Source organism: Schistocerca americana, chromosome 2, assembly GCF_021461395.2.
Source record: "Schistocerca americana isolate TAMUIC-IGC-003095 chromosome 2, iqSchAmer2.1, whole genome shotgun sequence".
Classification (NCBI taxonomy): Eukaryota; Metazoa; Arthropoda; class Insecta; order Orthoptera; family Acrididae; genus Schistocerca; species Schistocerca americana.
In genome coordinates this window covers 524,875,244-524,898,522 of record NC_060120.1, presented here as the reverse complement: position 1 = coordinate 524,898,522, position 23,279 = coordinate 524,875,244, and the positions used below count along the sequence as shown (strand labels likewise).

Genomic DNA, 23,279 nt, shown 5'->3' with positions numbered 1-23,279 from the left:
CGATGTATTTAATATCGCACCTCACCTAGGTCCTAGATGTACTATCATCTAGGAACAGGTCTCTCCCCTTCGAACTGGAAAGTTGTCTGGACTGCAGAGTGAATAGTATAAACGATCAGTGGCATCTATACATTTCCATTCATCAGGATTTGAGCAGTACTGCATTATCAGAGGCTTTGTTAATAGAAAGAGAATCTTTATTCCGAGCATCTGCCTAAATTATGTGCTACTAATTTTTTACAAAAACCGCTATGTACTATTTGTAGGTACTCACTTTCTTACTAGAGCTTTCTGAAAGTATTTGTATGGAGTGTAGCCATGTATGGAAGTGAAATATGGACGACAAATAGTTTAGACAAGAGGAGAATAGAAGCTTTCGAAATGTGGTGATGCAGAAGAATGCTGAAGATTAAATGGGTAGATCACATAACTAATGAGGAGGTACTGAATAGAATTGAGGAGGAGTTTGTGGCACAACTTGATTAGAAGAAGGGATCGGTTGGTAGGACATGTTCTGGGGCATCAAGGGATCACCAATTTAGTAATGGAGGGCAGCGTGGAGGGTAAAAATCGTAGAGGGAGACCAAGAGATAAATACACTAAGCAGATTCAGAAGGATGTAGGCTGCAGCAGGTACTGGGAGATGAAGAGGCTTGCACAGGATAGAGTAGCACGGAGAGCTGCGTCAAACCAGACTCATGACTGAAGACAACAACAACAATGCCAGTTTCTTCGGCGATTCAGTCGATATATTTAATATCGCACCTCACCTAGGTCCTAGATGTACTATCATCTAGAAACAGTTCTCTCCCCTTCGAACTGGAAAGTTGTTTGGACTGCAGAGTGAATAGTATAAACGATCAGTGGCATCTATACATTTCCATTCATCAGGATTTGAGCAGTACTGCATTATCAAAGGCTTTGTTAATAGAAAGAGAATCTTTATTCCAAGCCTCTGCCTAAATTATGTGCTACTAATTTTTTACAGAAACCGCTATGTACTATTTTTAGGTACTCACTTTCTTACTAGAGCTTTCTCTTCTCACTGCACATTTAACAAGTACTGACCTCAGCTGCTTTGGTAAGTCATGTCAGTTAACTTATCTGGACACCCCTCTTTTCGTTTCCTCGGCACTACTACAGTGAGAAAGAAGTGAACGGTGCAATATAAAAACCAGTCTTTTTGACAACGTTTGTTGAAATAGCGTTGATAATAAATATGACAGAGTGAACGATAATCCAGCATACCAAAAACAAGGAAAGTCAATCTGCTGCAACCACAGTTCCTGGAACGATGTTATCTACGCTGTTCATTGCTCACAGAAATCTCATGCAGTGTATCCTATAATATTGCTGAAGCCTGTGGAATTGAAAACAGGTCGTCCTACCCAACGATGTCTAACGAATACACTACATAAACGAAACGGTGGTGCAACTTGTCAGGGAAATCCTAAACGTCATGGTCGAGTCTCCAATCGCAGATGTTGTTACAAGGATGCCAGATATTCCGTCGAAGCCTAGACATTCCTACAGAATCTGAGAAAACCTTTGATCCCTTTATGCATCGTGGTAGACAGTATGAACATAAAATTAAACTCATGACTTCTGGCGCAGGTACATACGAGCGATCATCGCCTATGCTGCATCCATGAATGGAATGGTTAATACTTGTATTTAAGTGAATAACAAAATCCGCGCTCTTCCAACGTATATAAAAGACAGTAATCTACTGTTGGTCTAGCTTCTAATATACACTAAGGGAAAGGAATCGCATCACCAAAAATAATTAACCTGAGACTCATAAAATTTCGGGACTACATTTGACTAGGCAACATATGTAAGCAATTGACTTTGTAAGATCACAGATTAACACAAGCGCGACGTAAGGCACTGCAAATAAGAAATGCTGGTACATTAATAACCGTTGTAGCCTCTAGAATGTTGAATGCGACCATGCAAACTGCCGAGAATTGTGTTGTACAGGTGCCGTATGTGAGTATGTGCTATGGAGTTCAACGCCTGTTCCACTTGGTCCGTCAGCTCAGGGACAGCTAATGCTGGCTGTGGATGAAGCTGGAGTTGTCGTCCGATGTTGCTCGATTGGAGACAGATCTGTTGATAGACCAGGCCAAGGCGACAGTATGTATAGTATGCTAGGGTGCAAAAGCGGTATGTAGGCAGGCGTTATTCTGTTGGAAATCACACAATGGAATTCTGTTCATTAATGGTAGCACAACGGGTCGAATCAACAAATCAAGTACAAGTTTCCATTCAGGATGCGTGGGCGAATCGTGAGAGTGCTCCTGATTTCATACGAACTCACACTCCTGACCATAACTTACAGTATCGACCCAGCGTGTTTAGTACGCATACAGGTTGGCAACGGCATTCACCGTCAGCTAGACACAACCAGCTTTCATCAGAAAACGTAACAGACTAGCATCCTGCGTTCAATTTCCTCTCGCTTCACACCTCTGATTTCGGTAATGACAGTGTTTTGGAATCAATGGAATCGACGTTAGGGGGCGTCTATCTCGGAGCTGTTCTTTAAGTAATTGATTTGTAATAGATCGTTGTAACACTGCGATACAAACTATCAAATTGCTGCTGCAGACGCACATATAGCACGATGCCCCAGTCATACGCCAAACACGATGGTCAGGAACCTTGTCTCCTTACGAGCGTTCATTCCCGTGACCACCGCGGCCAGCAATCATGACAGGGCCATGTTGTCGGTGCTCAGGCACTCGCTATTCTTCGAGTTTCACTGTCCCTGTTGACACATATCGTTAAAACAAATGTTGCACTAGATTAAATATGGCAGCGCTCTATTGAATAGGACACGTAAAACATGCATGAAACTAATCTCCGAAGAGTCGTCACGAGCATTTTCTCCGGCTTTTCAGCAGGTATTTGCAGTTTCGTGTCTGATTGTGTAGTTGGACTCAGCCCAAGCAAGTAGTCGTCGCGACTTGCATACTTCGCATAGCTTCGATAAAGCGTCTGTTTCATTCCCGTCACAAACAAAATGATACCTTCCACTAAGTACAAGACTTTCCCCTTAAAAATGAAAAGCTGTTTGGATTGCAAAATGAGTAGTAGAAATTATCAATGGCATGACTAGATCTCCTTGCATCAGGATTTGAGCCGTACTTCTTTATCAGAGGCTTTTTTGATATAAAAATTATCTTTATTTCGAGCCTGCGTCTAAATATTGTTGTTCTAATTTTAAAGAAGGTTATTAGCTATTTCAAGGAACTCACATTTTTACTCGCACTTTCTCTTTTGTTCGGCAAATTTAACAAATACTACCCCTAAGACGTGTGTGACATGACAACTCAGCTGTGTTGGTGAGCCGTGGCAGTTAACTTACCAGGATATCCGCCTTTTGTTTTCTCGGCTCTACTACAACGGCGCCGAATGAGAAGGAAGTGAAGTGCACTCGTCTTTTTACAATGAGATCGAATAAAATTTGGAAATTTGTGGTAACGTCTTATAGGACCTACTGCGGTCACCGGTCCCTAAGCCTACACACTACTTAAACTAACTTACGCTATGGACAACATACACACTCTTGCGCGAGGAAGGACTCGAACCTCCGACGGGGGCAGCCGCACGGACCCTGACAAGGTGACCCAGACCGCGCGCCTACCCCGTGATGCTACATCGAATGAGAAGGAAGTGAACGGTGCAGTATGATAACCCGTCCTCTCAACAAGGTTGTTGCAATAGCGTTGGCAATAAATATGACACAGCGAACGATAATGCAGCTTGACAAGGACAAGGAAAGTCAATCTGCTACTTGTTGCTGCAATCACAGAAAGGAAAGTTACGGTAACATTCAATGATGTCATCTTGTGTTTAAACATATATAAATGAAAATGTAAGACCGAGAGCAGTAGTATTTCTTAGCGAGTACAATGAAGGCTGCTCTGTTGTTTGTTGTTGGTAAGTATTGGTAGAATTTATAAATTTTAGTTCACGATTAACTTTCTTTTTTACCTTTTCTTTATATAATTCCTGAGGTAGTAATTCGTGTGAAAATCTATTTCTATTGCCGGCGGGGAATTTTTCACTGCCGCAATTAACGACGTGATACAAATGGGAAACAGTTTTGAGTATTGAGATGGTTCTAGGAAGATTTTTCCATTTGCTTGTGGTCTCGATCAGTGTTAGCGCATAGATACTCGACGAAAGTGTTCGTGTTGTCTATATAAACAATTTCAGTCGTCTGAGAGTATGACTCAAGTGATTACGAATGTTAAGCGTCACAGCTTAGTACTTATATACACATGACTAGCTAACTAGGAATTGTAACGAGCAATAGACGGGTGGACCAGTATTGCCACGTGAAGATAAAAATAACGTGAAACAGACTATCCCGCATTTTACAGGATTGCTGGCGAAAAGGACAACACAAGCTAAGGAGAGATGAAGGATACCAAACCAATGGAATGACTGAGCTTTGAATACAGGAATTAACGAACGACTGTATACTGAGCAGTTACTCGTCTACACCAACGATAACTCTTGAGAAAGTCCGTTCCACATAAAGAAAAATTCACTTCATGGACGAAATACCATATAGTCTTAAAAAGAGTAACGTAAAGGCAGTGAGGGAAACGAAACCCATCCTGTTATATCACTGAGTTAGTTATAATCGTAGTAATCTTGTTTTAGTTGCTAATTATCAGATTGACGATAAGGAGGTGAAGTTTTTCCAGTATCTTCTTAAGCTCTCGCAATTACTAACTAAACGCCCCCCTCTTCCTTATGTCTTCTCTGTTTTCTTTGTCTTTGCTTTCGACGCCAGACGGACGAGCAGAACTCGCGAAACTGTTGAGTGAGTATCGCTAAGGAAATTCTTTCGTGGAAGAATTTTATTGCCGTGAGAGGTTTCCTAAGATCTCAGACAGCAACCGCTTTCACTGCAACCGGTTTCCTGGGGTCATTTCCATTTCAGGCCGCTTCGGAAAGATACTGCCACGTATGTTCTGGTTCCAGTGATGAGTCGCTAATAGTGTAATTGAACAGTAGGGGATATCTTCAAGTTTTTATGCGCAATGGATTATACTCAGTTACGTCAAGGTCAACTTCCAACACATCCACCAACTGTCGATCCCCTGCAGATTTCAAATGCCCTACAGTCTTGTGACGTTGCAGCATCGCTAGAGACTACAGCGTCACTGCGCAAAATCTCATGGAGCTACCATCATTACCACTACATCACTTAGATACAGCATGTTAAAAGAAAGTAGTTCTTGTTTTGAGAGATGATTTGAGCACGAAAACAAGAAAAAATCCTTTGCACATGGTCTTTGAGATGCCTACCTTAACAGGCATCATCACTCGTTCTTCTTCACTACTGTGAAACACATCAAGTCTACTTAAGCTGGTTGCTATCTCGAATCATCCACAGAATGCAGTAAACTAATAAGTAGAAAAATGAGACCACATTATTTTGTTGTTGTATAGCAGCATATAATCCTCATATTGTGCCTTGACTAAAAAAATATTCTATGTGACTTATGTACCTACTTTTCCATAGTATATGGAAACAAGGCTTCTAATCAGAATATCACTGCTTACCGATACAGTATAGAGAGTTACGACCAGATCGTTACCACACGAGTGTACCACACGAGTGTTTACTGGGTACAGCAACGATATAAATGTAAAAGACCTGGAATAAATAAAGTTTTACTGTAGTTAGCCGCAATTTGGTATGCCAGTGTTGTCTGAACGAATTTCGATTGCAGAATAGAATGGTCACATAAATTTGGTAAACAGCCAATCACCCAAAAATTGGGCAAGAAAAGTAATGCGGCAAATAAATAAAATGCATTCTCGTGACCTTAAATGTAGAGAACACGTGTGACATGAACACTGAAGGCGTCAATCTAGCCTGCAATAATGTTAATTACAATTTTGCAATGACTAGCAACACTCCATATAAATTACGCTATATTACGTAACTCATGAAAATGCTGTCTGTTTGAAAATATGTTTAATCTTGCCTAGGACAGGGAAATATTCATTGCCGGTTGTTTTGCAAATGATGCCGCAGAAACCGTCATTTACGGCAACTATTATATGCGAATCCTAATGTTACGTTGACGTATGCACGTAATGTCATTTACAGAACATAACATAAAATTGTAAAATTTCTTTGACTGTGACATAACCAGCTTACTTTTGTCAATAAAATACAAGTTGCATATGAATCACTTGTAGATTAAAATGCTTTTCTCCCTTACCATACTTGTGCACCACTGTATGAACAAATGTAGATACAATTATTTTTTATTACAATGATTGTGTTATTGAAAATCAGTTGTAACTTTAACTGAATCGAATCTCTTTTAACTACTTCTTTTACTTACTACTTTCTGGGAAGCCATGGTTTGAGGGCAGAACGCTGTTCCTGGTTAACGACCTGAGTCTGTAAAGTTTGTATTGAACAATGTCCCAAAAATTTACTATTACACTGGCATGCCTGTCACAGAGCAATCAAAATACTTGCTAGATATTACTTTGCGATGAGTTGCTTCTGGCACGATGTAATGGTTATTACGAAATTCGTTACTGGCGGTAGACTCTTCTTGATGAGAGAGCAGCTTGAATAAAATATATGCACACAGCAGTCTTCATTAATTCCATCATTTTCTTGTGATCGTGTTCTGTGTACATATATGTGCTGGCTTACTTATATTTCGCCTTGCCACATACGTATTATAACATAATTTCCTCAACAATTTCCGTTTGGCATTTGCGAGCCTACACACACGTCTGTACCACACAAGAGATGCTTCGCAACTCATCTCTGCCCTTAGTTCTAGGACTGCATGCTCTCGCGCCAACGTCGTTATCTTTCCATGAAGTATATTCTTTGTAATAGTTCAACATAATTCCCTTGACACTGCCAGCGTATTTAATGCAATTAATATTTTTTATCCCTTATTTATTCACTCAGCATATATTACCTTTTGATAAAATCTAATTAATGACAAAATTCATAAATACATACAGATACAAGAAATGATTATAAACTTAGGCGGTAGCTGAAAAATACATGAGACATCGGGTATTACATACGACCTGATTTTGTGAGTCGCCGCTAAAGGCCGTACTCGAAATGGTGTTTGCTGTTCACCGTCTGTCATAACAGGCTTCCATTATGCTGGAAATTGCAGAAAAAAACTACAACGTAAATGGTTTTCATTAGCTGTTCACAATACATACTGGATCTGTTAGAAATTATGTAAGTGCACTTACCCAGAACTGTGAATACGGTTTACAGTTTCAACAACTGCTCAAAGCTCTTAAGGTAAGCGTTTTAGATTCTATTTGAACTGGATTTCTCTCATAGTTTTATCCGAACTACAACCTCTCAAAATATGCAATACTTTTTCTTTTACACCGTGTATATTCTGACCTGTAGTGGCCATGTGACATTTCCACGTCGTACCTTTCAAATTATCTTTCCAATTATCGATTTTGTTCCATTAAGAGCGATATCTTGAGTTATATTTGCATTTAGGTACCGAAAACATTCTCCTGTTTTGGTACAGTACGTCTTAAAACATTCTACATAAATGTCACAAATATGAGGTATTCTCCTACTATAGCTTCCCCAATATCAGCTACATTGGATTTCATGTACAACTTAGAGACTACGAGACAATAGAGAACCATTTACATCCAGAGAAGATACATTAGCAAGTGGCTGAGTTGTGGCGTGAGTCACCAGAGTTGCATTGCATCTCGGTATTGTAAGGCTAGCACCTGCCTGAGTCGCAGTACCAGGCAGTAGTATCAGAGCGCTAGATGGTGAAGTTACACTAACAGGCAGTGGACAAAGTTACGAGCTGTAATACTGTTCATCGTTTTCTACAGCATTGGTCGCAGTTGCGGTGGTGCACGGACAACCAGAAGAGTCGACCAATGCCACCATCCAGGGTGCGGAAGAGCCGTCCGCCACGTTCCCGTCTGTGAGAAGACTGGCGGCGCCGTCGTACGCGGAAGAAGACGAGGATACCATTTGTGTCCAGGCAGACAACAAGTTCTACTTGTATGCTAATTCACTGAAGCTGTATTCTTGCTACAACCTGCTACCGAAGGGTACGTTACTTTAAATAACAAGTTTTTCTGTTCATGCTTGACAAGATTACCACGGACTGTTAAGTATAATATTTCGTGAATTGTTCCAAAGTGAATGTGAGAATATGAGTTACATCAAACCATCTAGGGAAGCAGCATATTGTTACCTCCCCGTGAATAATGCAAGCTTCTGCACTTAACGAAATTGCAAACTCATCGAAATCTTCACCAAAACTATTCCAAGCAATTTCCTGCACATATTTAATTCTCTTTTTCCATTTACATGTTGTACTCTTAAATCTTCTGAATTTTTTAACTTTCTAAAGTTTAGAAACTGAGTTCTTTTGTTTGGATTATGTTGTATAACGTGACATGAAGTTCTCCATAGGCTATAGTCTCAACATTTAGCAAAGAGATATTTTAATGGGCGACGCATGTTAGCACGAGTACCGCGTGGTTTATTTTGAAGTAAATACGTTGCTAGCTTTCTACCTAGATCTAGATACAGTAAAGCATTGTAAAATGATAGGCAAGGCATACTTTTCATTGTACTTTGTTGAAGGCCAACAGAGGAACTAGTGTACATCAACAATACTTGTTATACGTTCATGAAAAAAATAGAAATAGGATACAAGATTGGAAAAGTTCAAAATTTAGCCACCAACCTGTGTGCCTAAGACAGGCGATGATACGCCATATTAGTAATCAACCGCACAAGCATTGTAAAAAATTACCCCGTATTTGAGGCATTTATAAAGAGCAGCAACCAACACATAGTATTTGGGAGCCAGTGAAGCGTGAAAGCAGAACTTGGTAAAAGAGAGTTAATTATGTCAGACCAGAATATCGAGGTAGAAGGAGTGGAAAATAGCGTAGTCGTAGTACTAGTTGAGATTTCCATCGAGTTAGAAATTGTGTCTGTAATGCGTTGATTAGCACGAAAGTAAAGGTTATGCGTAAGCCAAAAAGCGCAAGTATATCCTTCTAATGGCTTATAGACTCGCCTGTAGAAGTAACTTAAAATGAAAAATTAATTCATGTGTACGTGTCCTTCGAAGTTGTGACGAGTATTTAGAGACCTAAGCAGTCATAAGAATACCAACAATCTTGCTTAGTAATCATTTGTGTAAAAGCTTCGTAGAACAGATATTATTGAACTAACAAGTGGCAGATGTAGACAAACAGATATGAGCACATATTGAGCTGTACCACTGTCTTACCGTTCCTGATGTGCTCGTAGTGTAATGAATATGAGGATGGACATGTATACAAATCAAGCGAAGAAGTTTACATATGTAGTGAATTTGTTGCAACATAACCACGATATTATTGCACTTGGCTTTCCGTGGCCGCCACCGGAAAGAGGCGGTGACCTTACAGTAAACAAGTACAGGGATGGCTAAGGAAAACGCATTTCAGCACAGCTGTGCGTATACTGTCAAGTGGTTCATAGTGTCCTCGTGAAATATTACGATAAAATCTCACGATTAGCAGACCGAAGCGCCTTCACTCCCAGGAACAATAATATTGCTGTCGACTAATAAACAGCAGGTCACCTCAGATCACCACAGTCAGTTAACTTCGACAGGGATTGTACGGAGCAATAGTGGCACAAGATACAGAGAATAATTCCTAAAACTCTAGTAAAATCGGAATCTTCAAGAGCAGATGAAGATGAGAGGGCTCACCATTAAATACCTATGACTCTCTCTCCAAAGTATTAACATTTTGGTTATTTTGTTCTTTTCACACATAGTAACCTGAGCAATGGATTGGAGTTACGGAAACATTGTTTATATACTTCTCAGAGTCTGTAACTGATCAGCAGGCTAACACAGACACCGAAGATTTCGATTAGTATATGCCATCCGATTGTAAAATACTGCTGATATCCAATCACGTCCGGACAGAGTACCGGTCGGTTCACAACCTGACATGATGAGGAATACGATGATGGCATATTTAAAGGGCTCAAATTGGAGGTTGTTAGTCAGTATGCCACTCCCAGAAGAGGTGTATTGTGAACGCTGTAGACTACACTATAATAAGGCAAATAAAGCTTTGTATTTAAAAGAGCCGAATGAACACGCCTCCTCTTACTCAGGCACCGCGAATACTTTTTTGTGCTGCCAGTTTCTGCACAGACGATCAAAATGTGAATTAACTCCTTTATCCAATGGTAATGTTTCCGTTATCTACACGGCATGTCTCGCTATGAGAAAATGCGGACTTGTGGAGAGCATGGTTCCTCAGCCTTGTCGCGTATGTTAGAAATCAAGCTGGTTCTTTAGATACATAATGACGATCTCATATCTCATTGTGGACAACGTCTAACTTGATGTATGTCTGCCTTGCTAGTCCATATACAGGGCAGTCGTATCCAAGACAGAAACGAAGAAATGCAATGTAAAGCTGCAGAACTTGAGAACTGTAGGCACTAAGGCACTTTATGATTTTATGTGCTTCCTGGCACTTTGCTTTCACTTCCCTGACATGTTCCAGACGTCTCCATTTATCACCAAATGCTGACTCAGTAATGTAACTGATTTGCTACAGTAATCTAGAGTAAAAATGTTTCAGTTCAGTTAAAAAGACAATATGAAGAATTATAGCCCATAAAATTGTTTCTCTACAAACATTTAGACATAGTGTCGAGCTGAGACCTCATGACGAACAGAAAATTGAGAAATAAGCCACGAACAGGGAGCACTAAACTGGATTTCTTTTGACTCGTCAGTCTTCTGACTGGTTCGTTGTGGTCCACCACCATTTTCTCTCCTTTGTCCAACTTTTCATCACTGAGTAGCACTTTCAACCTATGTCCTCAGTTATTTGCTGAACGTATCCCAAACTTTGTCTACACCTACACTTTTTAACCTTCTACAGCTCCCTCCAGTAACATAAGAGTTATTCTCTGATGTCTTATCAGATGTTCTATCATACCGTTGTTTTTCTTTTCAGTGTTTCCCATACATTCCTTTATTCGCATATTCTGGGGAGAACCCCCTCATGTCTTACTTTATCAGACCACCTAATTTTCAACATTCTTCAGTAGCACCACATCATAAATGCTTATATTCCCTTCTGTTCCGGTTTTCTCACAGTCCAGCTCTCACTGCTACAGAATGCTGTGCTCCAAACGTACTTTCTCAGAAATTTCTTCCCTAAACTAACACCTGAAACTGGCAGATTTTTGGCCAAGAATACCCTTTTATCAGCGCTAGTCTCCTTCTTATGTCCTCATTCTCTAGTCCGTCATGTGTTTTTTGCTGACTGTTTAGCAAAATTCCTTCACGCCATCTCGATCGTGATTGCCAGTTAAGTTTCCGACTGTTATCTTTTCTGCTACTTCTTTTTACTTTCGCCTCTCTGCGACTTACTGTCAATCCATATTCTGCATTCATTAGATCGTTGGTTCCAGTCAACAGTTCCTGTTCTTCATCATTTTAAATGAGGATAGCAATGTCGTCAGGTAATCTTATTATTTATATCCTGTCACCATAAATTTTACTCCCACACATGAGCCTTCCTTTTATTTCCGTTTTGCATCTTGAACAGATGGGGTGAAAGTTTAATCATTCCTCTTACATCCTCTTCAATCACAGAGTTTTGTTCCTCGTCTTCCATTCTTACTGTTCTTGTACTTGTATATTACCATATTTCCTTGTAGCTTACCCCTTTCTTTCTCAGGATTTGATGCATCTTACAGCGTTTAACATGTCGAACGCTTTTACCACGTTGACAAACCCTACGAACATGTCTTAATTTTTCTTCGAGCTTGCCTCTGTTGTCAACCACAATCTCAGAACTGTCATATTTACCTTTCCTAAATGCACACTGACGTAATCTAACATATCTTCAGTCTACTTTTACACTCTTCTGTATATTATTCCTGTCAGCTACTTGAGTGCATGAGCTTATATGCTGATCGAGTGACAATTGCAGCACTTGTCGACTCTAACAATCTTGGGAACTGTTCGGAAGTTTTTTTTTCGGAAAGTCTGATGGTATATCACCAGTCTCCTTATAATACTCGTACACATCAACTAGATTCTGATATAATTTTATCTATCCCTTCTGCCCCATCTGATTTACGTCTTCCAAGGCCATTATAATTTCTAATATTCTATCCCCTAAGCCTTCCCTATCGACTTCTGTTCCTTTTCCTGTTCTGTCATCACGTGAGTCGTCCTGCTCATAGATGCCCTCTGCGTACTCTTTCCATCTATCCTCTGTCTCCTCTTCATTTAACAGTAGAATTCCTGTTGTACTCGTATTGTTGCCGCGCTTCTTTTATTTCACTGAAAGTTGTTTTTGCTTTTCTATAGGTTGAGTCAATCCTTCCGTCAAAGTTCAGTCAATCGTTCCGGCAAACTTTACTTTTTTTGATTTCTTCACCTTTTTCGTGGAGGCGTTTTGCCTTAGCTTGCCTGCATACTCTATTTGGCTCATTCCTAAGTGACTTGTATTTCTCAATTTCACTGAACGGATTTTTAATTCTTTCTTTCGTCGATCAGCGGAAGTATTTCTTTTGTTATCCACTGTTTCTTCGCAGTTATCTTCCTTTTACCTAAGTTTCTCTCTTCAGATTTTGCGACTGCCCCTTTCAGAGATGTCCATTACTCTTCAGCTGAACTACCTAGTGAGTTATTCATTATGGCTGTATCTATAGCCTCAAACAACATCAGAGGTGTCCCTTCACTCCTTACTACTTCTGTATGTCACTTACTTGTGCACTGATTCTTCCTGACCTGTCTCTTCAAATTTAGCCAACTCATCGTCATTATTACGCTTTACAATCCAATATTTGAATTCCAAATATCTGCCTGATCATGTCCTAATTTAACTGAAATTTTCATGTATCTCGCAGCCTTCTCAAAGTTGAACCTCTCCTTGTGTGATTCTTGTACAGTCTTTACGTTATTAAACCTATTGCAGAATATATTAATCTTTCTCCGGTCTCGTTCCTACTACGAAGCTCATTTTTAACCGTAAACCTATCCTGTACGCCTTCCTGCACAACCACTTTCCAATCCCCCATGACTGCAAGATTTTCATATACCTTTACATACTGAATTACCAGTTAAAACCTGATATACTTTCTCTACCTCTTCATCTGCTTGCGACGAAGCATGCATATCGAAACTATTGTTGTCAGCGTTGGTTTGCTGTCGAATCTGATGAGAGAAACCCTATCAGTGAAATGTTCGCAGTAACTCACTCATTGTCCTACCATCCCATTCATAATAAATTCTAATCCAGTAATACAATTTTCTGCATCTTTTCATATTACTGTACACTCATCTGATCAGAAAGCGTATGTCCTCTTCCAATTTCACATCCGTGACGCCCACTGTCCATTAACGCGCCTTAGCATTTCCGTTTTCAGAGTTTCTAGCTTCCCTACCACGTTGAATCTTCTGCCATTCCACGTCCAGATTCGTGGAACGTTATTCCTTCTTTCGTTTTTCAATCACTTGTCAAGGTCTCCGCTCGTTTCGGAGTCCCCTCCCAGAGATCTGAGCGCGGTACTTGTTAGGAATCTTTTCCCAATGGAGAGGTCATGAGGGCACGTTCTCAGTTACAGGCCACATGTCTTGCAGATACGCATTATCTGTTCTTAATGCAGTGGTTACCATTGTCTTCTCCATCATCATGCCACTCAACGTTGATGAGTCTTCCGCCTTGTAGGGGCAGTTTGCCACTCCAGGGGAAAGAGAGAGATCTGAAGCTCTGTTGGCACTTCCGCTCTCTTTGACAAAGCCGTTGGCAGGGTGAGGGTGACTTTACGCCGGAAGTCTTCGGCCGCTACTGTAATTTTAAATTTAAGCAGTGAGGACGATTCTAACATGGAACAACAAATGTTGGACTATTAATGAAAGACGCTACACGTAGACCATGGGTGCAATCCTGAAATTATAATTGTGGACATTATGCTGTTAATGGCGATATCAAAAACTTCCTCTGGTTACAGCCTATATTTGAAGAATATGATCCAAAGGCACGTGTCCGAAGCTACAGAGAAAATAACTTCTGTTCAGGAAGGGCAATGCGAGAAAGTGACAACTCTCCGTATTTCTCATTCATGAATATGAATGGATGGCTGTATTCCTTTCCTTATTCAACTTAAAACTCATCTTCTTCCTCTCTGCAGCTTCACAAGTCTATGCCCGGATTATGTACCCCAAGTCAACGCATACGTGACTGTTTAGTCTGTCAACTTACGTCTTTACATTGCGTACATTCGCAGAATAGTCATTCTTTCTGCAATTTCTCTGTGCCTATGGTCATTGTGTCTCACTATGCCACCACATTTGTAATTGAATGAACAATTTTTTAAGTACAGATCCACCTGTAGTGGATGTTCTCGAAGTTCTGTACTTTGTCGTGTTTGGCACTTGGTGAACTATTTTAGTGTCGACGAGAATTTTCTTTGTCGATTAACAGATTTACGTGTACCATCCAAACTGTTGAAACCTTTAAGTACACATAACACTCACAAATTAGCAAACCAGTCTTCAAATACTGTAAAAATTTTCTGTATTATTGATGTTTTATGTTATATTCTCCCAGATACTCGACTGGGAGCACTATCTATATCACCTTTCGTATTTGGATATTTTTATCTCTTCTGCTCAAACAAGCCACTTTAAGAATTGCTAGCTTGAGAAACGGAAAACAAAGTTATTTTCTCAAGTACCGATGGATCGATACAGCCCATCAGGACAAAATACCGACTTTCTGCTGAAGATCTCGCCTATGACAAGTTTTCTAGAGGTCGACTGCCTCGCCTCAGCTTTCATCTACATCTACATCTACAATTATACTCCGCAAGCCACCCAACGGTGTGTGGCGGAGGGCACTTTACGTGCCACTGTCATTACCTCCCTTTCTTGTTCCAGTCGCGTATGGTTCGCGGGAAGAACGACCGTCTGAAAGCCTCCGTGCGCGCTCTAATCTCTCTAATTTTACATTCGTGATCTCCTCGGGAGGTATAAGTAGGGGGAAGCAATATATTCGATACCTCATCCAGAAACGCACCCTCTCGAAACACGGACAGGAAGCTACACCGCGATGCAGAGCGCCTCTCTTGCAGAGTCTGCCACTTGAGTTTGTTAAACATCTCCGTAACGCTATCACGGTTACCAAATAACCCTGTGACGAAACGCGCCGCTCTTCTTTGGATCTTCTCCATCTCCTCCGTCAACCCGATCTGGTACGGATCTCACACTGATGAGGAATACTCAAGTATAGGTCGAACGAGTGTTTTGAAAGCCACCTCCTTTGTTGATGGACTACATTTTCTAAGGACTCTCCCAATGAATCTCAACCTGGTACCCGCCTTACCAACAATTAATTTTATATGATCATTCCACTTCAAATCGTTCCCCACGCATACTTCCAGATATTTTAAAGAAGTAACTGCTACCAGTGTTCGTTCCGCTATCATATAATCATACAATAAAGGATCCTTCTTTCTATGTATTCGCAATACATTACATTTGTCTATGTTAAGGGTCAGTTGCCACTCCCTACACGAAGTGCCTATCCGCTGCAGATCTTCCTGCATTTCGCTACAATTTTCTAATGCTGCAACTTCTCTGTATACTACAGCATCATCCGCGAAAAGCTGCATGGGACTTCCGACACTATCTACTAGGTCATTCATATATGTTGTGAAAAGCAATGGTCCCATAACACTCCCCTGTGGCACGCCAGAGGTTACTTTAACGTCTGTAGACGTCTCTCCATTGATAACAATATGCTGTGTTCCGTTTGCTAAAAACTCTTCAATCCAGCCACACAGCTGGTCTGATATTCCGTAGGCTCTTACTTTGTTTATCAGGCGACAGTGCGGAACTGTATCGAACGCCTTCCGGAAGTCAAGAAAAATAGCATCTACCTGGGAGCCTGTATCTAATATTTTCTGGGTCTCATGAGCAAATAAAGCGAGTTGGGTCTCACACGATCGCTGTTTCCGGAACCCATGTTGATTCCTACATAGTAGATTCTGGGTTTCCAAAAACGACATGATACTCGAGCAAAAAACATCTAAAATTCTACAACAGATCGACGTCAGAGATATAGGTCTATAGTTTGCGCATCTGCTCGACGACCCTTCTTGAAGACTGGGACTACCTGTGCTCTTTTCCAATCATTTGGAACCTTCCGTTCCTCTAGAGACTTGCGGTGCATGGCTGTTAGAAGGGGGGCAAGTTCTTTCGCGTACTCTGTGTAGAATCGAATTGGTATCCCGTCAGGTGAAGTGGACTTTCCTCTGTTGAGTGATTCCAGTTGCTTTTCTATTCCTTGGACACTTATTTCGATGTCAGCCATGTCTGACTCATGGGAACGTACCACGCCTGTAGACTGCTTATTCTTACTTTGTTTAAATTTATGGTTAGGACCCATCTCGCAAGCCGTGCAGTTAAGGCGAGATCTCCGCCTTGTGTGACATACAACGTGCATATTTCATCACAACTGTAGTCGCTGAGGCACGCTCAGAAGTTACGGCAACTGATGACTCGCGACGCTAGCGAGCACCCAGCTAGGTATCGCCGAGACCGTCACACCGGTGCCCTGTCATTACTGGCTGAGCCACCGAGGGAAGCAATCGAGTTTAGACTTGCAGCACAGAAATACATGGGATATCAACTATGGCAGTCACAGAGGCCCACGTTTGGCCCGCACGATTACTTTGAATCAAATACAGGGCCCAAAAACTCCACCGAATATTTGAAATGTAAAACTGTGTCCATCATTTGCAGGTTACGTAAGGTCGAAAACGATCAGGAGTCTTAAAGTCAAGACGTGCACACACACACACACACACACACACACACATACACACACACACACACACACACACACACACAAACAGAAACACACAGACCGCTGTATTTCATATGTCAAATATAATATATGCTCCTTAAGTACATATACATTCAGTAACTAATTTTTTTCAGAAATATTAATAACTTTCTCATCATATTTTTTTCGTTCGACCACAGTGAATGTACTGGACTGGGTGGGCGAGTGTGCAGACGGGAGAATATCGTGGCTGCACTGAGCGCGTAGAACAGAGTAACCGCTTCGCACTGCTTCACGTTGGATCATTCCAGGGCGGTTTAAGACCACATCAGATCGTTCACGTGGGGCAAGGAGTTACTGCTATAGGGGACGGGCGGCGCTCACCACTGCCCAACTCCCAAATTATGGGTTCTTCAAATCTGTTTCCTGTATGGGAAAATGGCTTTGAGCACTATGGGACTTAACGTCCGAGGTCATCAGTCCTCTAGAACTTAGAACTACTTAAACCTAACTAACCTAAGGACATCACACACATCCATGCCCGAGGCAGGATTCGAACCTGCGACCGTAGCGGTCACGCGGTTCTAGACTGTAGCGCCTAGAACCGCTCGGCCACCACAGCCGGCCACTGTATGGGAAACTGAGGCCCTGAGGTGGTGAAGATTTATCGTATCACAGTATAGATTTCTGGCGTATTGACTCCCGCGCACGTGGGCAGCCTTACCCTCCTTGCAGAGTTTCGTTCGAGTGACATCCTAACTCTCTCTAAATGCACCAAGCTTGATATTTACTAGCGTGGTCCATGTGCCAAAGAGCCGTCTACTATAATGCCAGTATGAATAGGAAGCCGCTTACACAGGGCTATCTATTTAAAACGCATGAACAAAAGAAGGTAGTTACTGTTCCGAGGAGGTGCTAAATCAATACAACATCCCCACGAACTATCACTGGTACATGTGGAAACGACACTCTCTCTAGGGCATCTATTACCACAGATCTCTCACATTCTCACTGTTATGCGACCGTAACATAATCTTTCCACAGTACTGAAAATGAAATTCGTGCCATGTAAAAAAAGTGATAACCTATCACATTGTTATCAGTAGTAAATATCAAATAGTATTTAATTCTATTAATAGTTTCTAACTTTAATAAAACATATTTCCTTCTGTTTGTTGTAGTTTACGTGGTGAAACCAAAGAGTCTATGCAAACCAACCCTGTCAGATTGTCCCAACAACTAGGAGTATTGCAAGCCTGCTGGCTCATCTTGAAGAGACTGACTCGTCTGCGAGTGACTGAAGACCAGATGGCTGGCCTGCTCACTGAAGAATCTACAATATTCAGAGAAAGCAAGAAATCCCAAGAGCGACAGAACTTACCACTTTTTCTAGCAACAAGAACTGGAGGAATCGACTAATCCTCTTTCATCACAGTTTCTGATTACTTCACGACATGCAATAAATCACACCATATTGCTTCACGACATGCAATAAATCACACCAGCATTACATTTAGGCGAGAAACTCACAGCAAAAACTTGTGTTTAAAAACATGGTCTTTCCTGTTTTTTATCTTTCTGTTGGCCTTGTAATAGTTTTATAATGACGCAATAAAACTGTATTTTCAAGCCATCACCTGTTACAATTCAGTCTTTGAATACATTTCCTTATCTGCAGCTTCACATTATTATTGGCAAATTACGACTCTACATTAATCATACAAAACGCAGTTCATCCATTCATGCTAACCTCGTACCATCCCATTACCCAATACCCGCCCTAACACGTTGACTGGAACGATGTCACTGGTGGACACAGCAGAGACTGACACAGTGGCTAGGACTTGTCTTTCCTCGATAAAGCGTGAAATACTTGCAGCACAGAATACATGGTGTCTTCTCTGGATGTGCTATATGGAGGCCCAAGGGGGTGAGCAAAACAATTTTATTTCAAGCTGTTACGCAGACAAATCTGTGAAATACAACGCCATGATACAAGTTTGCATTATCGCTGTAAAAAAAGTGATCGTGTACCGTCTCAGTCTCTGGCTCTTCTAGACTGAAACATAAAAACCAAGGCGTGCTAAAAACCAATGCCTACGAATTATACACGTGAAAAATCTAAAAGCTTTTTAAACAGAATAAAGTTTATTATCAATTTTCTTCTTCATTCTCCAGTCTACATACTTATATCTCATCATTATCACCATAGCGACGAACAAATTTCTCCGAAAGAGTGACCAGTTTCTTGATACCGCCATTGTCGAATGCCTGACTTTGTTAAAAGAGCCACAATGTTACCTCTGCCTGCACTGCTTCGTCACTGTCAATGTGAAATCACTAAAAGGGTTCTTCAAGCTCTGGAACCAAACTAAAATCGGATGGTGCCAACCCGGGATCGTATGGAGGATGAACGATTAATTGAGCCCAAGGTGTCAGACTGTTACAGATATCCTCATGCTAAAAGAAAGCGTGCTCCATGTTTGGAAGAACTCTATCAATTTGTGTTTTCAGCTTTATGAAGGATTATAGAACTCTGCTTCTCAATCGCCGACATAGCAATGTTGCACACAACCATTCTACACGCTGCGTTTAGGGGACCTACACCAGCAGAGGACCGCAACTTGCGTCAGAGAAACGTAAAAGTCGACCAAGTAATATGCATGGCATGTAATACAGCAACTGGTATTTTGAACACAATACAAAGTACAGAAGCATACCTTTTAGCACGCCTCTTTATCAGTAATATATTATTTCTTATCAAGTGCGGTACCATTTTGCACAGTAACTGTTAATTTCATTGATTGAAGTGATTTTTCGATTTACAGACACTGACTTATGAATGTTTCTGACGTAGATCATTGTTCCACCGAATATCTTTGGTGTGACGTCATAAGTGAGTGACTGCGTGTGAGATCGCTCTCTAAGTTTTTTATATATTTTTAGGTTTTAGATACATGTTTTAACGGTTTATGTGATAATATTTACTATGTAAGTGACTTATTAGTGGTTTCTTCATTCACCTCTGCTTTTCTTGTGTTGTGACCTGATATTTGTGAGTGTTTCGCATCGAGCAACGTAACCTCTTACCTTTGTTTACATTCCGCGCTGACCAGTTGCAGCTGTAGCGGCGCAACGATAGCTAAGTACTAATTAATTCCAGAATGAGATTTTCACTCTGCAGCGGAGTGTGCGCTGATATGTAACTTCCTGGCAGATTTAAACTGTGTGCCCGACCGAGACTCGAACTCGGGACCTTTGCCTTTCGCGGACAAGTGCTTTACCAATTCTGGAAACATCCCCCAGGCTGTGGCAAAGCCATGTCTCCACAGTATTCTTTATTTCAGGAGTGCTAGTTCTGCAAGGTTCGCAGAAGAGCTTCTGTAAAGTTTGGAAGGTATTAGACGAGATACTGGCAGAAGTAAAGCTGTGAGTACAGGGCGTGAGTCGTGCTTCGGTAGCTCAGTTGGTAGCACACAGTTTTAATGTGCCAGGAAGTTTCATACTAATTAATTGTTTGTGTATAGTGGTTTATTTAGGAACTTTAGTAGTCTTCAACAAGTGTTTTTAGTGTTTTCTGGTGAAATAATTTCAGAAGAACCTTTTGGGAACTGTTTTCAGCTCCCTTAGTGTGTCATTAGACCATTGATTCTCTTTCTGTATTAGTCTTTTGTTATATTCACATTTGTTGTTTATTAGTACTGTTAATAATAGTAGTTACTTCCCTTGTAGAGTAAGTTTGTAATTATTGTAGTCAGGTTTTTAACATCTTCTTATTGTAGTAGCGGAACGTAGGAAAAGAAAAATTTTACCATGAGTGAGAAGTGTGGGCTTTGCCGTAGGTTCGTGAGTAGTGGATTGCGGTGTGAGACTTGTTCGCAGTATTTTCACTGGGGGGAATGCAGTGGGGAAGCCAGTGGGCATTCTGGTGAGATCCTCTCCTGGAACTGCAGGTTACGTAGCAAGAGTAAGTTAATAGAGGAGCAGGAGCGTAAGATCTGTGCCCTTCAGGTGCAGTTGAGCTAGTTAGGATGAGGAGGGAGAAGGGGGTTGGGGAATGGGAGCTGGCTGTTGGCAAGAGATCTGCTAGGAAAAGAAGATTTTCAGATAGTTTTACTATTGGTGTTTACAATAGGTATGACCAACTGCCAGAGTCTAGTGGAGAGGAACCTCTAGTAGCTGTAGATGTAGGAAGTATGCAGCAGACCTCAGTAGTTACGGTGGCTAGAACAGTTGCAAAGTCGAAGAGGAAGAAGAAGGTTCTGCTGTTAGGTAGTTCTCATGGCAGAGGTGTAGGCCAGCAGTTGCAGGAAGTGCTGGGGCGTGAGTACCAGGCCACCAGCACTGTGAAGCCTAATGCAGGATTGGCTCAGGTGACTGTTAACATAGGGGGGTTATGTAGGGATTTTACTAAAGAGGATCAGGTAGTGATAGTGGGTGCTAACCTAACCTAACCTAACCTAACCTAACCTAACGTAATAGTATTGATAGGGATGGTGAGTATGACATAGATGCCACTCAGACTGGCAACAAGAATGTGCATTTTGTGGAACTGTTTCTGCGTCACGAGCTGCCTCATCTTAATACAACCGTCAGGCGTAATAACATGAGACTTGGGGGTGCGCTGATGACAGAAATCATGGGTCACATTTCAGTGGTGTCGGTGGAGTCTATCAGCAGCACGGGTTTCACTAGACATGGCCTGCACCTCAACAGGTATGGGAAGGGGAGGTTAGCAAAGCTTATAGGTGACAACATAGGTGGGGTTGGTGGGATCACTCATGGGAAAATTCCTGTTGTAGTGGGTGTTAGAGCTGCACCTTTTTTAGATTGAAGTCAGCTGATAGGTATTCCTACTTAAGGGAAGTCTCTCTAACAAAGTAACCACTTTTGACAAAGCTTAGGTATCCGAGTAATGAGGGAATTAGTATATTTCATCAAAATATATAAGGTATTAGAGATAAAAGTGAATTGCTTATAGATGTTGACTATGAAATTATTGGTATATCTGTTCATTAAAACACTGTCTATATTCTCCATGTAAATTTCCTGGGTTCTTCATGACGCCAACAGCACGCAGTGATACAAACATACCTGTATAAGGAAAGCTCCGGTGGACAAGCCACTAGAAAAAGAATTCCGAATGGGAGGAGTTAAAAATGACCATAATTATATGCAATAATTTCTGACAAGCATCAAGTACAGAGTAGAAACTACGTTTGATAGGGCAAAAGGAATCCTACACGATCGCTGACAGAGATGGAAACCTTCGTGAATCATGCTAAAACGATACAGTGCATGATAACGACCCTAATTCCCTCGGAAGTTCTTTTCCAGGTAAGCAAGACCATTGCGATTGTAGTTCTTCTTGCTTCAACTTCTTACAAATGCAAACGACCGCTTTGTTTCGTTCATGAAACAAATAGAGCCAATACAAAGGATTAGCGGATACAGTAACGTCGTCTGTATTAATCAGGAAGAGGAAACAATATAGGCAGGCTACACTAGACTGCACATTTTGATAGACACAATAACTCTCTTCAGTACATTTGACATCCAGGCTTATCTTCACAGTGCCAGTATGTACACGCGTGAGCAACGTTCAATGCGACCATCTCGCAATAACGTACTCTTCACCACTCCCTGGATCTTACTTTGTTCGACCCTACGACACCCAGAAACGTGTTCCTGTAAGTGTCCATACTAGTAAAAATCTACTCGATTAACATCCGGGGAATGTGGAGCCTAGAACATAGGATCTGCCTGACCAGCACATTCACCTGGAAATCTTTCATTTAAGTAGTTATGTACATTCATTCCCAAGTGTAGCAGTGCATCATTATGCTGAAATCGTACCTGTCATCGAACACCAAGTGGAAAAATTTCAAATTCGTCAGGAAGTGTGTTCTAAAAAGTTGTACGATAGATGGGCACATTTAACTTGTCCATCAATAGGTAAGGGCCCAAAAGAAATACTCCCACGACTATAGCCAATAGGTTTCTGCCTGAAAGCCACATTCACAGGCGACATGTAGGCTGTATTCCGATCAGTAATGACCATATCACGTGATTAATAAAATGTCCATCATCTTCCACTTGGTGCAAATGCCATTCAGAAAAGTGCACTTGTCGAAGTGGTCATTTGGTTGCTGGGTATTGAATTAATGTGTTGAGATATGAAAGCAGTTTGTCATGTAACACTTCAGAGGCCAGTCTTTGACACATCTGAAAATACCTTGCATTATCAAGGGTACTTTTCCCAGGTGGTTGGTGAATGGATTCAAGAATTGCATCCTCTTTTTGTAGAATATGTTTAGTCCCTGGACGACCTCTGTCCATTAGTTATGGACGAAGGTACCAGTTTTCCA

At 41.2% G+C, this 23,279-nt stretch overlaps 1 protein-coding gene across 3 annotated transcripts; it reads left to right on the top strand.

The window, feature by feature from the left end:
* Positions 1 to 3,905: 3,905 nt before the first annotated feature.
* LOC124595965 lies at positions 3,906 to 18,544 on the top strand. Of its 3 annotated transcripts, none has more exons than XM_047134902.1 (3): positions 3,906 to 3,948; positions 7,897 to 8,121; positions 18,093 to 18,544. In XM_047134902.1, the coding sequence occupies exons 1-3, from the start codon at positions 3,921 to 3,923 to the stop codon at positions 18,152 to 18,154; spliced, it is 315 nt and encodes a 104-aa protein (XP_046990858.1). In that variant the 5' UTR covers positions 3,906 to 3,920; the 3' UTR covers positions 18,155 to 18,544. The 3 variants fall into 3 exon arrangements, 2 of the variants coding, with proteins under 2 accessions (XP_046990858.1, XP_046990857.1); XM_047134901.1 differs by lacking the exon at positions 3,906 to 3,948 and adding an exon at positions 4,759 to 4,843; XR_006978269.1 differs by lacking the exon at positions 3,906 to 3,948 and adding an exon at positions 7,313 to 7,327.
* Positions 18,545 to 23,279: the final 4,735 nt, after the last annotated feature.